The sequence below is a fragment of the Ipomoea triloba genome, chromosome 5, assembly GCF_003576645.1.
Source record: "Ipomoea triloba cultivar NCNSP0323 chromosome 5, ASM357664v1".
Taxonomy (NCBI): domain Eukaryota; kingdom Viridiplantae; phylum Streptophyta; class Magnoliopsida; order Solanales; family Convolvulaceae; genus Ipomoea; species Ipomoea triloba.
In genome coordinates, this window is record NC_044920.1 from 25,021,464 (window position 1) to 25,038,309 (window position 16,846).

Here is a 16,846-nt window from a genome sequence, read left to right on the forward strand (position 1 = left end):
TGGAATGACAACATGTTAGAGGGTCCTTAGATTGGAAATTTATCTTTCTAAGTTGAAAAAATTGTGGAGTTAAATAGATTTAGATGGAGACTGCTTGAATAGTGAATACTTGCGATTTATCTCATCTTATGACTCTTGTGTCCTTGGGAGACTTTTTTTTATGCAAAACAAGTATTATTTGGGAGACTTATGATTAGTTTAACATAAATTGAGAAATTTAATATATAAAAAAAATTATAGCAAGATCACGATAGCATTCTCGGTTGTTAAAATGTGACGTTAAGGTTTGAAAGGGGTGGCTGAAGAGGTTTTATTAGGTTAGTAAGTGAAACATAATTTTTAAAAATTAAAATTTTGATTTTTGCAAAACACTTTTTCGATTGAATACCTGATACAAGATTTTTATAGTGCGAATTACATCTGATGTGTAATTTGTCAAGGTAACACTCCAAGAACAAAATGTATCCCACTCCAGGAAGGAAGTTTATTTGTATGTATATATATAGTGAGATAAGAAGGAATATTGTACGGTTTTAACGTATTTAATGGCGAATCTGTATCAAGGCGGCGGTACAATCAAGTTGGAGGAAAAAACTCATCTTTAACACACTTTTTTCGAAAAATCCAGCAGCTTCACTTCAACTTTGAAGCAAGTAAAAATGGCAGAAAAAGAGGGGACCGATGCCTCAGCCTCAGCCTGTCGTTTATGATTTTTGGTTTTATGCAGTTGCAACTTGCAAACTATCCACCCACCTTTTTCTAATTTTCTTTTCGAGTATTTAATAAATAGCTCTATTAAGTGATTGAATTAATATGTTTAATTATTTGATAGAATTAATTAATTGTAAAAAATGTTTAGTTGTTAGTTGATTGAATTAGCATGTTTAACTAGTTGATAGAATTAGTTATCTGACGTTCTTAGTGAAGAAGACGACCAGAAGGCCGCCTTCTTCACTGGTGAAGACGACTAGTTGTTGAATTTTTTATTTACTTATTTTTTTAATTTAAAGGGTTACAGGATTTTTTTGTTAGAATTTTCATTGAAATTATCTGATAAGGGCAATACGGGAGGTGGTGGGTTCGAGCCTCAGTAGAGGCAATACTGACTCTTGTGCTTCAATAGGTTGAAAAAGTAGTTATGAACAGATATTGCATTGTAATAGAGTTAGTAATATTCAAAAAAAAAATTCATTGAAATTATCACCAAAAACTTGATGACGGGTTATTTTAGGTAAATTACCTATTATTGGGTTTAGATGCACTAAAATGACAAGTTGAGTTTTTAATTACACTTTTTTAAAGATCAAGGACCTAATTACACTTTCGACTAAAGTTTAAGGATATATTTGACTTTTTTCCCTTGGTCGTTTAACCGAGTCAAAAAGTTAATAGTGGTCAAAATTATCTGATAAGCTAACTATGTTACTAAATATGATCATTATCTGCCAAGTACCTTGTGGTTAGATGAGATCACTGATGTTTGAATCCTGTCTCAATCAAAGATATTGGTATAATCATGTTTGGCAAATATGCTATAGATATGGTAAATTGATGTATGATCAACTTCTAATCCAATTTATATTCTTTTCTTGCCATGGTTGAGCCCAGCTCCAATTTGGGTCCAGACCAAAGAGAGTTGTGACATTCTCCAAAATATCTACCCCAATCTCGAGAGCCCTCGCCTACTCCTTTCTAAAGTTTTAGTGGACAAAGTAAATCAAGACATGCTCCTTTTCTATAGTCTTAGACCTCTTGATGGATGAGGTAAATCAAGACATGTAGTTTAAAGATCTCCGGGTTTCTTAAAACCCTTGTTCACTAGTACTCACGATAAGGCCAATTCCATACCTTCTCACCTTCTCGGGTAGAAATTGAACCATGCACTAAAGTTGGTTGATTCAGAACTGTAATTTTTTGGTTAAAACTGGCCCAGTTTCTAAATGAAGGGGAGAGCAGAGTGATATGTCATATGTTACCTCTTACCTGTAGTCTCATTCTCTTGTATTTGTGGTGCAAGTAACAGGGAGGTTTAAAATCAATAGGTCCAATGGTGCACATGAAGTTAAAATTTATTCTTTTTTTCTTTTCTTATCATTAACCTTCATGATCAGGACAACTTACAACTTTCTGTGGGGAGTTGTTCATGAGGATCTGAGGGCCCCTTACAAAAAAGCTATCAGAGTTGTTTTGTATACCAGCCTGGGTTGGCATTGGCAACACATTCTTTGAGCTACCAGTCAGAGGAAGCCCAAACAGGTGGTCTCCCCATATATCGTACGTAAACCTTTCATCTGACCTTGTTTCCTCGCTTTTCATGGCTTTTCTGGCGTGAAGTTTGGACCCCGGAGCACGTGCATTTGCACAAGGCGGAGAAGATGAAGCCGAGACCGATGGGAATGTTACATACGAGGCCAGTGGGCCAGTAGAAGAGCGGGTTGCAGAAGGCAGCATAACGGGCGCATTAGCCAATTTCTTAATTGCAGCGGGCTTCTCTAGAGTAGCAAGGGAGGGCTTGTCAGTGCTGAATTTCAACGAGGCCTCTGTTGCCTCGAGGAGTTTTTGATGGGGTATTGGTTCGGGTTGTATAATGTTTTCACATTTGGAAACGTGAACGAATGGACTAGTAACCCGAACAGACTGGTCCGAATCTGGAGACTGAGGCCACAGTCGTTTGGGTGTAGAGGTGGAGACGGGTGAAAGGGGCGACGATGGTGTAGAATTGCCACTGTGACTACTCGAAACATCAAAAAGTCCACTTACACCACTAGACTTTTTGTGCTTTCTCCTTCTCCTCCCTTTCTCATTTCCAACCTTGACCCTGAGATCCCCCCCAATTCGCGACGTTTCTTGTGTATCAGAGCTCCCAATTGCAAGAGAATTCGATGGAGGCACCGACTTCTTTTGGGTATCGGGCAAAGTAGTGTCCTTCTCGTGTACTAAAGGAGTCGTTGCAGCTTTACTGTCAGCATACGAATGTTCCAAAAGCAATGCCCCTTCTTCCTTGTATGGTCTGACTAAACCAATGATTCTAGAGAGCATGACAGACTTTAAATTTCCACTATGAATCTGATTATGAAGCACTAACGGTTTTCTCGTATGGTAAACATTGCCAGTGCAGCTTTTCCCGCTCTTAGGAATATAATCTTGGGAGTCATCGACAGCAAAGCTAACGAGAGACTTCCTCAGTTGGGTTGAGACGATAAACAACACAAAAGCAACTAGAACCATCGTGAGGTAAGACTTTCTTAGTCGGGCCAGAAATGATTTCTTGCAGATGCTAAGCATGTACATGGGAAGAGTAGCTTTCATGGGTATCACGAGAATGCCAGTAGTCAAAGCCAGTTCAAGATCTCTCTGTATTGTAGCTACAGAAAAATCAGTCTGATAAGATACCACGATCTTTTTCGACTCCCCGGGTGCAAGAGAAAAGCCCTCGCAAGAATTTACAACGAATCCATCCAACTGGCATTGTGTGCCCGAAATTTCAATTCTTTTGACCTTCAAGGGTAGATCACCGATGTTCTTTGCATAAACCTCTTTTGACAAGAGTTGAGAGCAGCCAAGAGGTTTGCCATCCATCTCATTTGACCCGGGAAAAGAGGAATTAAGAGCAGGTGGCAAGTTCATCTTAAAATCAAGACTTTGAATAGGCTCAGACTTTTCGACCAAAACCATAAGGAGTGATCCCCCAAATCCACCGAGAGAAACCCACTCCACACCAGAAAGGTTGTTTCGTATTAGGGCTGAGCTTTGCCATCTACATTGAGACCCGGGATGAAACCAAACTGGACCTAAAGACGCTCTGTCAAACGGGTGGACCAGAACCTCAGTCACAGCATTTTCTGCTATTGAGAAACCATATCTTGTTGGAGCGAGAGAAATATTATGCAAAAAAGTATTGGATGAAGAAGCCCGCATGTGCCTTTCTGGTGTCCTGCATTCGTCAATAATTTCTGCAGAATTCAAGATTAGCTGCATTAGAACTGGTTGCGGGCTTGGGTTTTTAACAGTGATCCACTCCGAACAGAAATGTCCAACTTCAATCACCGGGAAGACAACCTCACGTTCATCAAGCACAGACATGTCACTCGCAGTCGCTTGAGATTTCCAGTTCCTCAGTATTGCTTCATCAGCTTCTGCTGCAACCGATGCCTTCAGATTATACATAATACAAAGAACTCAATCATGATGAATAATATTCGTATCATATGACATATGCATGTTACTATGTTAGTAGACACAACTCGCACAAGACAAGTTTTTTGACAACTTATTAGACTTTAATTGAAATTTCGAGTCATAATACATGCAGGACATGTTCGAAACTTGCAGGGTAAATAAAAGGGGTTGGGGTATAAATTAAAGAACGAGGATCAGAGCATGCCTACCTGTGAATCGTTGTTGTCCAAAGAACTTGCTCTAATATTCACAGATTCTCCCTCTTCAGATATTTGTCCATGTCGAGAAAAATATACCAATTTCTCTCTTGTACAAACACTGACTATATTCTTGCAAGGAATTTCAACCTGAGAATTTCTAGAGCCATTTGTGGATACAATGATCTTGCAGCTCATGTCTATCTCGGGAGATTGAGATGGAGAATCAAACCCTAAGTAGCTAACCAAGGCTACTTGTGTCGCAGTATGGGGAAAAATTATTAACCCCTTCATGTATTTAATCTGAAACTGTTTGGAGTTATCTCCTTCTCTACTGATTTTGACAATACTCAACACATGAGGAGAATCGTTGTGCACAATGAGGGCAAGGACGACGGTTCCACTATAACTACAAGGCATGACAGTATCAAGAGACAATGAAATAATGTTTTGGTGGTCATCATGGCTCGGCTTCTTGGTCAGCTCTGCTTCTAGAGGTATAATAACCGTATCAATATTGTTCTGTGAAGACCTCAGCAACTGCACACACAAAGCGCCAAAAATTTTCGCTTCTGAGTCCCACGAAAAATCAAGCTCCATGATCGTCTCACTTTTCTGCGGACCAACAACCCAATTTCCGTGAGGCCTCATAGCAACTAGCGGAAAACCAACTCCGCCATTTGTAATTTCCAGCCACTGCTTAGCATCGAGCAAACTAACGTCACTAGAATCTTCTGCGTTGTTAATACTACAAACTGTTTTCATCAAGTTGGAAGCATTTCCCATCGAAACAGACGTCCAAGAAATTACCTCCTCCACATGGAGGGCTTCATCGAAGGGATTAAAAAGCGATATATTCTTTCTCCACCTACCACTAGACGAAACATCAAGAGTAACAGGCTGAATTCCATATGGTGATTCAACAGCAAACCCTTTAGCCCGAACCAAGAAACCACCGAAATTTGTCTGCAAAACTAGCTGAGCTGAGGAGAGGCCTAAGGATGTAGGCAAAAACACAAAACAAACTGAAGCAGCCTCACCGGGAGCTAACAATATCTCACTAGAATTGCAAGGGTAGAACTGAGAGTTCGTACTATAAGGCTCATACACATGCAAACTGCTGTGTTTGTGTGTATTCATCACCATCACAAAGGCTAATGAAGGAAAATACAAAAAACTCTCTTCCCACTCAAGCAGAGGAGGGCTAACTTCTATGTTAGGTAAAGAACTACCCGAGAACTTCAATCTGATACTGTCATCCACTTGTTTTGTTTTCAAATTCTTGGAACTATCATCTAAAGGTCTGCTACAAGAAGAAAGACTCGTTTTCCCACTAGTTCCAGGTCGGTAACATTGCAACGGATTACGACCTTCATGGTAGTTCAGCGAGCACGAAATACTTCTCCCACCTAGTAACCTAAAAATACCAAAATCCGACATTCTGGTAATATTAGCACTACCTCCATCTGACTGCATAGGTGCTTTGTCTGATTTAACCAAAGACAATCCATCCACAGTCAATTCAGAACCTTCTTTTTTAGGTAAAAACCCAGGCAATGTTGAAGGAAAGCAAAACAAGTTTGCATTTGGGCATGCAGTGCCAAGACTTAACTGAGGTGCAGAAACTTGTGTCAATTCTGAGCCTAAATCTCCACCCAAAACACCAGGAAAATTTGTACCCACCCCTCTGTAGGATCTATAAGCATCACAGTTAACCTCACTACCAGTTTCTTGACAAGGTTCACATTTAGCCACAGTAACAAGGGCAGATAACAGAATGACAAGGCGAAACACAGCCCTGAAAACATTACAACACAAATAAATAGCTGAATTAAAACTTAGGAAAAAAAACAAAAACAAAAAAAAAACAGTTGAAAAATGGTTAATTAACCCCCTACCCCCCCCCCCCCTCAAAAAATAAAAAGGAGATGAATCCCAGCACCCCAGAACTGAATTAGGTAGAAATACAGTAAAACTGTTCAAAAAATAAACAGTTCGGAAATTCCCATATATATGGAAGCGCTCGATAACACCATGATAAACAGTAGTTCTTGTTCACGGTAAAAACCCTCGAAATCACTTCCATATATAAAACATTTAAAGCTCAAAAACTATCCAAATGAAACTGCGTAAAAAAAATCAGATGGAACAGTTAATGACATCATAAATACTGGAACCTTTAAATGCTATGTAAAAAAAAAATTTTTTTTTTTGAATACTACTAACTCTACAAAGTATCATTCTAAGTGATCATCAATTTTCAAAACGCTCCCAAAAAAAAAAAAAAAAAAAAAATCACCAGCAAAGGAGCAAAACTGCTAAAAAGCAAAACTTTTTTCGGTTCAAACAAAAAGCAGTGCGAAACCCGATGATCAGAGAACAAAACGAAAATCCGGGCGGTGCCCGGAACACGGGAAGTAAAGAAAAACAAGAAGAGTTGACGAGGAAAGAGCAGAAGAGAGAGTGGTGAAGTTACCAAGAAGAACGCTGCGGCTGAGGTTTGATCATTTTCAGGAAGAAGAAGAAGAAGAGGAAGTCCATGTCTGAGAAAGCGAAGAAACCATCTGCAAATCTAGGAGATTCCTTTCCTTTCCTAGTTGTGTTTCAGTTTTAGGGATTTTTTTTTGTTGGAATCGATTTCGTCCAGGAAAATGCTTGGAGGAGCAAAAGCACACCTGATAACAGCGAATGAATGAATGAATGGCCTCTGAAAAGAAAATAAAAATAAAACTGGAAAGGAGACAAAATGCCCCTTCACTCCTCAAAATTACTGTACTACCCTCCAAGCGGACGACTTTTTGTGTGCCCTTTTATTTTTCATTGTGGGCTGACGTGGCCAATTAGTTTCTTTTTTTTTTCTCTCTTCGGAGTTAAATTTTAAAAATCAGTTTCTAAATCTCTACTAGATTATCAAAATCAATTGATTGTTACAAGAATGTAGTGTATTATTTCGAGAAAAAAAATTATTGAACTATTTTATTTTGTAATAATTTTAGTTAAAAATTTTAAAATGGTAACGTAGTACGGATTTGTACTTATATATTAAGATTTTTTTGAACTATACTTATATATTAAGATAAATATTATTGTTTTAACGTGCTTTATTATAATCTCTTTTTAGATTTTAGTAGGGGTGTGTTACCGATGTGAAGAATACATAAGTAACGAGGATTTTTAAATGATGACTTGAGATTATGTTATGACGGAACACATTAATATAACGTAAGAGTATGATTACTTTGTTCTCTCACTATAAATAATGTCATTGGTATTAAGTATTATGTGTTGACTGAGGTGTACAACCATTTAATGTAATGGACGATATGATCATCTCCATCACTTCTAGGTTTCTTATTTACGGTGAGTGCAATAGAACTCATAATATGGATTAAAATTATAAGTACAAGTTTAACAATAATGACGAAAAAAAAAACTAAGGAGCATTTTGCTTTCTCTCTAAAATTTTTTCACTTAATATAACATATGGTGTGCGTGAGAGTGAGAAAAAGATTATCCCTTCAAAATCCCTACCCCTATATATATAATAACAAAATAACAATTAGTACTATTTGATTGTCAAGTGAGAAATAAGTGTAAAAAAAAAAAAATGGTTTGTGCAAGTACAAAAAGTATTAAACTTTTAACACGATAATGAAGGCCTAGAGTGTGTGGGTAAGGTCGGCACTGGCCAAGTGCATAATGAGGATTTGTTGTAAAGATGTGTTATATGATCCAACATGTCAAATGTTGCCACTTACTTATATCAGTTATATGTGTGTGTAAATATATACTTTTGCCCCTCCAATATTGTGTAAAGAAAGACAATGTATAATTTTTTTTATATATAAAAAAACGTAAAATAAAAAAATAGTTTAAATAATTTATTAAGAAAAAAACCCTAACACACGGGAATTCATCTGTCCAACACAATTCAAAAACAAAAGTGGAACAGAAAGTGATTTGGGCAAGTGGCCAAAGGAAATTCTCACCACATTTTAGATTTCCATCTTGCTAAATTATAATTATAAAATTGAATTGTCTTTCCATACACTTATAAAGTTAAATAATTAATTTTAAATATTTTTAATTTATGGAAAACTGGTAATTATTACTTGAAGGTAAAAATTAACGTACGTTAGCTATGTATTTGAAGGTAAATTAACGTACGTTAGCTATGAACTGAGAAGGTTAATAGACAGTTCACACAAATAATTAACGTACGTTAGCTATGTATTTGAAGGTAAATTAACGTACGTTAGCTATGAACTAAGAAGGTTAATAGACAATTCCCACAAATAATTAACTTTGAAACATTGTAATTATCAAATTAATTGCCCAATGAACTCGATTGTCTTTTATTAAGTGCGATTTCACTCAATTTATCAAATAATTCATCTATTTCGTTCTCTTATACCTAATACATAGACTTTCCTTTTGACTAAATTCAATGGTTATGAGTACTATAACCATAACAATACTAAAATTTAAAACATTGGTGCAATTCTAATAAATTTTAAACTTTGATCCAAAAAATTATACGTCACTTGAAGTTTATCATATATAATAGAAAATGCTTGATATTTTTTTTTTAATGTATAAAGAATATTAATTTTAAAATATCACGTGTAAATACAATTCACATGAACAAATTGATAAAAAAGAACACTTGAAAGTCATATGGTAAGAAATGTTTGCACCATAGACGTTGTAGGTTCCTCTGTCATGGTGGACATCAGGACATGAGTTGTTCGGTGTTGACAATGTGTATGCTTTCTCTTCGAGGCTAGATCGCACTTTGTACACATTACTACATCTAATTTAATTTATTTTCTTTATTACTATTATTGTTGTTGCTATTTTATGAAAGGAAACTAATTTAGACAAGTTTAGTTCAAACTTATATGGAGCAATTCTCAATTTCATGTTTAAATGAATTGGTTTTGCCCACTCCAATTAGTGAGGGTGCCTGGGAATCAGTTGATAACTGATACCAAAACACTACTTGGAGCAACATTTCAAATTTTAGCGGACGGTGCTAATTAGATAAGACAAATAACTATTTACTAAATATTCGTTTTTACTTATTGGTTAAGAGCAATATTAGAGGCAGAATTCAAAATTGATATCTTGGTTAGAATTGGACTGGAGAGGGGAAAAAAAAACAAAGATAAACATAAATCAACTGACGGTCACCCTGGAACACCAAGTAGATGCGCTCTGTCACACCCATACATTACTTTTTTTTTTTTTCGTTACGACAACAAATCTAAATTAGTAACCCCAACCCCACACCCCTTGACTTGCACCTCACCCACAAAAAAAATAATAATAAATAAACACACTCTAAGTCAATCCTCTAAAGTTGATCAAACCAATTAAAATGACTAATTAATCATATTCTAAACACTCCCCATGGTTCTTCTTTTTTATTTTTTTAAACAGCTTTTTAAACTTTTTTTATTTTCCCTAAAATTATAATCACGTTTTATACTTTTTAATTCATAATAAAATTTGTAATTACTTATTATAATATTTAATTTAATATGGCATTGATATAATGGGAAATTAGGTAGGGAGTAAATGGTCAGGTCATGGAAGCTAATTTCAAAGACTTTGGAGTCTTTTTTGCTTAATAATCCATTAACTAAAAGTTAAGATTGGTGAGATTAAGACAGTCTCAAACATGTACAAAAAAAAGTCATTAATTTAGCAATAAATCGAAAAATATTGTGTATGATTTATGGACTGATGCGATAACCTAAGTTTTTTTTTTTTTTTTTTTTTTTTGTCATACTCAGTGATACTCCAAATTATTTTTTATTTTTTTCTAAACACTACTCTATATAAGATTGAAAATAGAAATAGTAACGAAAATACAAATAGAAATAAACAAAGATGAAATAGTTAGTAAATATGAAAGATAAAATAGTAAGTATGACCAATAAAATTAAATATAAGGAGTACGACTTATCATTTAATGATTATGAATTTTTTTGTTACAGAAAAAAATGTTTATAAAAACATTACTTTTTGTTTATAAATAAACACAATACATTCTTTTCAAAAATAAAAAATAAAAAAACAAACACAATACATTTTTTTTACATTATTAAATTTTATGTTTTAAAAAAAACATTATTAAATATTTTATACTCCGTACTCCATATAAAAGCACCAAAAAAAAAAAAAGACCCACATCCTATTTTATGATGGGAATTTGGGATTTAGGGGCGAATAGTCTGTTTTACCCTTAACATACGTAAGTTAAACAAGTGGTAGGTGACAGCTGTGTTGGGTAGTTGAAAAGGGGTGACAAGATGGCGCGTCGAGGCTTGAGCCCTCCTCCTACTCGAGGCTCGAGGTTAATCGTGTTGGACGGGGCAAATCCTGTCTTTTTTCAATAATTTTGTGGGCATAATAGGCAATTTACTGCGTCACTTAAATGTAGGGCTCATTTTACGTTGAGATATTCGATTTACGCAAGTCACGTCCTTTTCAATAATTTTGAGGGCATAATAGGTAATTTATTGATGGGCTCGGCTACTGTGGGCCTATGAGCCCACACATTTGAAGTTAATATATTCAATGTGGGCAACTTGTTACTATGAGTTAATAAATTATAATACCATTATTGGTAAGAATTTTTTCAAATTAGTCATTCAACATGTAAAAGTGCAATAGAAACATTCAAATAAAAATAAGTGTAGTTATATCTTTTTAACTGTCTAAAATTATGCAATTTAAAAAATATTAACATGTTCCTCAAGTTATTACTGACGTGACGGTCATAATATTAAAAAAATATTATTTTTAATTTATTTTAATAATTTAAATAAAATAATATTTAAGAAAAGAAAACCCCCCTCCTCGCCTTTGTCTCCAAGCCTGAGATGAGGGAGGAGTGAATGTTATTTTATTTTATTTAGAATTATTAAAATAAATTAAAAATTTTATTTCTTAATAAGATAACTGTCATACTAGTGATGATCTGAAGTTCATGTTAAATTTTGTTGAATTACATAATTTTAGACAGTTGAGGAATGTAATTATACTTTTTTTTTGAGTTGGATGACCTAATTACACTTTTTCTTATGGTTCGCTAGCTAAATTAAACTTTTTCCCTTATTTGTAATAATCTTGTATGTATTATTATTATTTTTTTTGTCGTATAACAAGTTTTCTTAGTTATGGTACATTACGATCCACACATTAAAACTAATCATGTAAGATTTCTGTTTTAAAAAAAAAATCATGTAAAATTTCAATGGGTAACAAAACACTTTATCATGAATTTAATAAGGTAAAATAATTACATTTCCAAGACTCAATCATCTTCTCACCATACTATATAGATTGCAAATCATTTTGAGTGCAATGAAGGAACATTTATAGGTAAGAAAATAACCCAACAATAATATCTAAATTTATTAAGGCGAATTTAAGAAAATAAATTGTCTAATTTTTTTTTTTATGTAGCTGCGTGATTGAGGCGCGTGGACGAACGAGACCAGCAGAGCCACGCATGACGCATGCTGCGGGTGAATCTTTCAAGTGGGTCACCTACACGTCGGCAACGTCAAAACATGACGGCGCACTCAGATTCCAGCCACTCCTGAGCGCCGCCAAAGCCGCAAACCTCCGTCGCTTTCCCGGCGCGTGGGCTGAGGCGTGAGATTCTGCCAAACCAGAAAACAATACAAAAGCGTGGGGTCACCCAAGTTGCGTTGGGCCATCGGAAAGTGACAACGTATGCGTGAGAAGTACGTGTTCGGGTACGTACGTGAGGGGTTTGGCGGAGAAAAACAAAAGATAGCGACAACGAAAGTGGTGGGGACCACTCATTTAACGGCACCGTCTAATTTGTACCCCTTCCGTTCCGTCCGTATCTGATTTAACACCAAAATCTGCCGTCTTCTTACCGTCGTTTTTCACGTCTCTCATTCCTTGCCCCCACCGCCCACGGCTTCTTCCCCCCACCGCCCCACGCATCTAGGAATCATATGCCGTCAAGCCAATTTGCAAACCCTACACAATTATTCAAGATTCCATGCATGTATATATGTTGCAATATAATGTTACGTACTATTTTAATTCTATGAGTTTTTTCCACTTTTGGTCCTATGACTTTAGCATTTTCGTCAATTTAGGTACATGACTTTCATGGTGACAACAGTGGAGGATTTGCTTAATCAGACAAGAACAGGTTGGGAGGATAATCTGCTGGAGAACCTATTCAACAGACAGGAGGTTGATCAGATCAGAACTATCCCCATTGCAGAAGTTAACAGCGCTGACAAAATTATTTGGGTGGAAGATGAGAGCGGGGAATACACGGTTAAAAGCTGCTACAAGAAACTCATGATTCACATGCATGTTGACAATACTATTTTCTGGGCAAAATTTTGGAAGCTGAAACTGCCACCAAAGATCAAGTCTTTCCTCTGGCAAGTGTGTTCTGGATCTCTTCCTACACAGGATCGGTTAAGAGCAAAGAGAGTTCCGGTCCCTGAGCTATGTCAAATATGCAATGGAGAAGGGGAGTCAGCAGATCATTTGTTTGTTAGATGTCAATTGGCTAGAGGATGCTGGGATTCTATTGGAAATAACACTCATCAATCTTGCAGTAATTTCATGGAGTGGCTTGAAAGTAACTTTATTAATCTGGATGACAATGCTCTGTGCCGTTTGATTGCTATTTGCTGGAAGATATGGGAGGCAAGAAATGACAAAATATGGAACCAGGTGGTCATCCCTATTAATGCAGTGGTGAGCAGTGCTACTATCTACCTCCATGAATGGCAAGCTATCAACCAAGGACACATGCAACAAGATCGTAGGTCTGACAGAGAGGCAACATGGCAGAAACCACCGGAAGGTTGGAAGAAACTCAACGTTGATGCAGCCTTAGATGTCAACAACAAGAAAATGGGCTTTGGCTTTGTGTTGCGGAATGAAGAAGGCCAATTTGTTGCTGCGAGACAAGTCCCCTGGAATGGAGTGTATAAACCAGACGAAGCAGAGGCTCTTGGAGTGAGAGAAGCTCTAAAATGGCTCAAGGAAATCACTACGGATCCAGTGCAGATTGAGACAGATTGCAGTAAGATCATTTCGACGATTCATACTCAGAAGATGCAGACTTCGTTTGATCTTATTTTAAATGATGTTAGAGAACTAGCTAATGTTTTTACCAACATATGCTTTTTGTTTGCTAAACGGTCCACGAACAAGGTTGCCCATCTGTTAGCTCGGGAAGCCTTGTCCAAGTCTGACTGTGCGGACACTTTTGTTGTCCCTTTTGTTTCTGTTGTTCATGCTTTGGAGCTAGACTCTACTTAATATATTTAGTTCCGTTTGTTTTCAACAAAAAAAAAAAGAAAAAAAAAAAGAAGGTACACGACTTTCATTTTGCCACTTTTAGTCATTGACTTTAATTTTTTTGTCACTTTTAGTCCTTGACTTTGATTTTTTTCTACTTTTAATCCTTTCGACCATCCGAGCGCAACTTTTAATCGAAATCAACAAATTGTTGTGCCATTAAGGGTAAAAGTGTATTTTGATAAAGTTCTAAATATATTTATAAATAAAATCAGATACAAAATAAGAAAAAGAAATGTTATTTGCTTGTTCTGCTTCGCTTTTTAAGCAACAACTTTTAATCGGAATCAATAAAATGTTGTGCCATTAAGTGTAAAATTGTCTATTGATAAATCTCTAAATACATTAAACGTTATTTACCCTTAATGGCACAACAATTTGTTGATTTCGATTAAAAGTTGTCGCTCGGATGGCCGAAAGGACTAAAAGTGGGAAAAAAAATCAAAGTCAAGGACTAAAAGTGGCAAAAAAATTAAAGTCAAGGACTAAAAGTGACAAAATGAAAGTCTGTACCTAAATTGACGAAAACACTAAAGTCATAGGACCAAAAGTGGAAAAAACTTTTAATTCTATTCTTGTATCAATCTTTATCGAGTTTGTACAACTTTAAACATGTGCAAATTCTAATTTTAATCATGTTTTAAAGATACACAAATCTGCCAAGCGCCTTGTGCTTAAATGACATGTAGCGACTCTTCCATATGGAAGGTCATGTGATCGAGCTTCAGTGGAGGCATTGTTGAGAAAGTCTCTTAGCTTACGATTGATTAGCAGTCAAGACTCTTCATATTCTCTACAACTATATATACGTTGCGTCCGATCTCATAATTCATGTGATCAATCGTTTCTAAACTTAATTAACGTCGGTCAATTTAGTTGCTTTCTAATATTGAGTTGACTTGAAACTAAGATAATAACATTTACCAAAGATTTTATATTAGGTGATACATCTCATCAAATATTTTATCCGAGATCCACCGTGAATAATCTCTCTTCACAATTTGTCACTGCCACCTTACAGAATAGAAGCCACGTAGTGATTAAATTTACTTGATTGACTCACTTAATGGACAAGATGGAACTTATTGTTTGTTTACATTTCTGGCATCTTCATCTACAGCCTATACATATTAGGCAATCAATATACCCGATTCAGTGGCAACAAATGACATTTTACAACATTTATAATTTATGTGATAAAATGGTGGCTTTCTATGACTTTTCACAAGTCCTTTTATGGAATGAAAAAGAAATTAAATAAAAGGCCAGGATAAGGCAGATGTTACATGAAGAAGTTGACAGATCAAAACAAAAAAGGTTGAAGTTTTCAAATGCATTTCTTTAATTAAATTGCTTCTCACTTATCTTAATAATCATATAAGTTCAACTCTTCTCCGTATAAGTTTTTACCGATCAGCTATAACTTAAATTGATTTACTTTCTTATGATTTTTTACAGGTTAGTGTTGCGAAAATCTCACTTAGGCGCCTATTAATTGCCGTCTAGCGTACCACCATAATTGATGGTCTATGCGGCCGACTAGGCCGCCTAAGCGCCACCTAGGTTGCTTAGGCGCTGAATGCCTGGGCTCCTAGGCACGGATTAGGCCGCATAGTCGGCAAATTAGCTATTATTTTTATTTTTATTTTTATTTATAATGAGTTATTTCACTCAAAACAACATCGTTTTAAGTGAAATAATCCTAAAATTTTTTAAACTCTAGATATTTTTAGGTTAGTATTTAATATTTTAGTATTAACTATTAAAATTTTAAATATTTTATAATTATTAGTCTTTAAAAAAAATACATGGCTGCCTAGGATGGAGTCAATTAATCATCGCCTAGAGGCCCCCGAACGCCTAACGATTTTTTCAACTATAACTAAGGCCACATGATATACTTCTCATAAATATAATGAAATGAAAATGAAATTGTTTAAAGTGGGCATCACCCAATAATTGCATGGTTCAATTTCAATTCATTACGGAATCCTTGATATTTCGTGTAATAATTAACTAAAAAAATCCAATGGAACTCTACTGTTCAAAGATTCATAAAGATTCTACGGATGACAAATTAATGTCGTCCAAATATCAGTTGACAAATTAGTATTATTGGAGCTTCTTAATGGGTAATGTCTCATTGTCTTGTATATATCAATCTTGGTCAACAATGCAACATTCTTTCATCTCCAAGGTTTCTACATCTCGATCGTGTGGTTAATTATTATGAAATTGTGATAGAGATTAGTCGGACAAATCAAAGGTGTAGCCAAGAGCCCAACATAAAGTGTTGGGCTCTTGTTTACCCTTCTTTAGGGCTCTTTCATGCTCCTTTAAGATAACCCAACAACCATTTCTTTCATATGTAAACTACATGGCAATGGAAGCTATGAGATACATACTATACGATACATAATCTTGTAGTCTAGTGTAGTAGTGTATATATATATATATATATATATATATATATATATATATATATATATATATATATATATATGTCACATTTTTCTATATAACAAGTGATGGAATAATATGTCTTACCATTATTATTATTAATATTATTATTTTTAATAGTAATGGTATTAGTCAAAGCAAGAAGAAGTCCAGCAAGAAAGTAGGAAATGCTACGGGAAGTTGCAACTGCAAAGGAAAGACATTATTTAAAGGCTCAGGAAGAACAAGCAAAGGGCTCAGACTCATTCTCTCTTCTAAATAATCCTTCCCTTCCCTACCTTTTCATTCTTCTATTCCATGGCCATGGCTGCCCTTGTACATGTACTCCACCCAAACATAGTGAATTTCGGCTTGGCTTAGCCCAAAAAGGCTCGTGGTTTTCACCGTTTTGGTTTCCACGTTAAATATCTTTGTGTTAATGTTATTGATTCTCTGCAATCACCTCATTATCATTTTCCCTTTATTAACTGTCTTTTTATTGGGTTTAATGATTCGGGATACCCCGGGTAATTAAATCCATCAACAAGTTTTGAAATCGGTTCTCCTAGCTTGCATGAGGTTGCAGACTTGCATTTCGATGAGATCTGATCTCATCAAAATCTATATTGTATTTTGGTGACAATCTCAATTCTCGA

General features: G+C 35.5%; 1 protein-coding gene across 1 annotated transcript; it reads right to left on the reverse strand.

Moving 5' to 3' along the window:
• Positions 1-2,051: 2,051 nt before the first annotated feature.
• LOC116019697 lies at positions 2,052-7,077 on the reverse strand. Its single transcript, XM_031259992.1, has 3 exons — positions 6,853-7,077; positions 4,389-6,174; positions 2,052-4,152 (listed from the first exon to the last, which is right to left on the reverse strand). The coding sequence occupies exons 1-3, from the start codon at positions 6,915-6,917 to the stop codon at positions 2,095-2,097; spliced, it is 3,909 nt and encodes a 1,302-aa protein (XP_031115852.1). The 5' UTR covers positions 6,918-7,077; the 3' UTR covers positions 2,052-2,094.
• Positions 7,078-16,846: the final 9,769 nt, after the last annotated feature.

Coding starts and splice junctions, on each gene's coding strand:
- LOC116019697 (XM_031259992.1), bottom strand. CDS start 6,917: ATGGACTTCCTCTTCTTCTTCTTCTTCCTGAAAATGATCAAACCTCAG. Junction 6,175..6,852: donor CAGCCGCAGCGTTCTTCTTG/GTAACTTCACCA, acceptor TAATGTTTTCAG/GGCTGTGTTTCGCCTTGTCA. Junction 4,153..4,388: donor TGGACAACAACGATTCACAG/GTAGGCATGCTC, acceptor TATAATCTGAAG/GCATCGGTTGCAGCAGAAGC.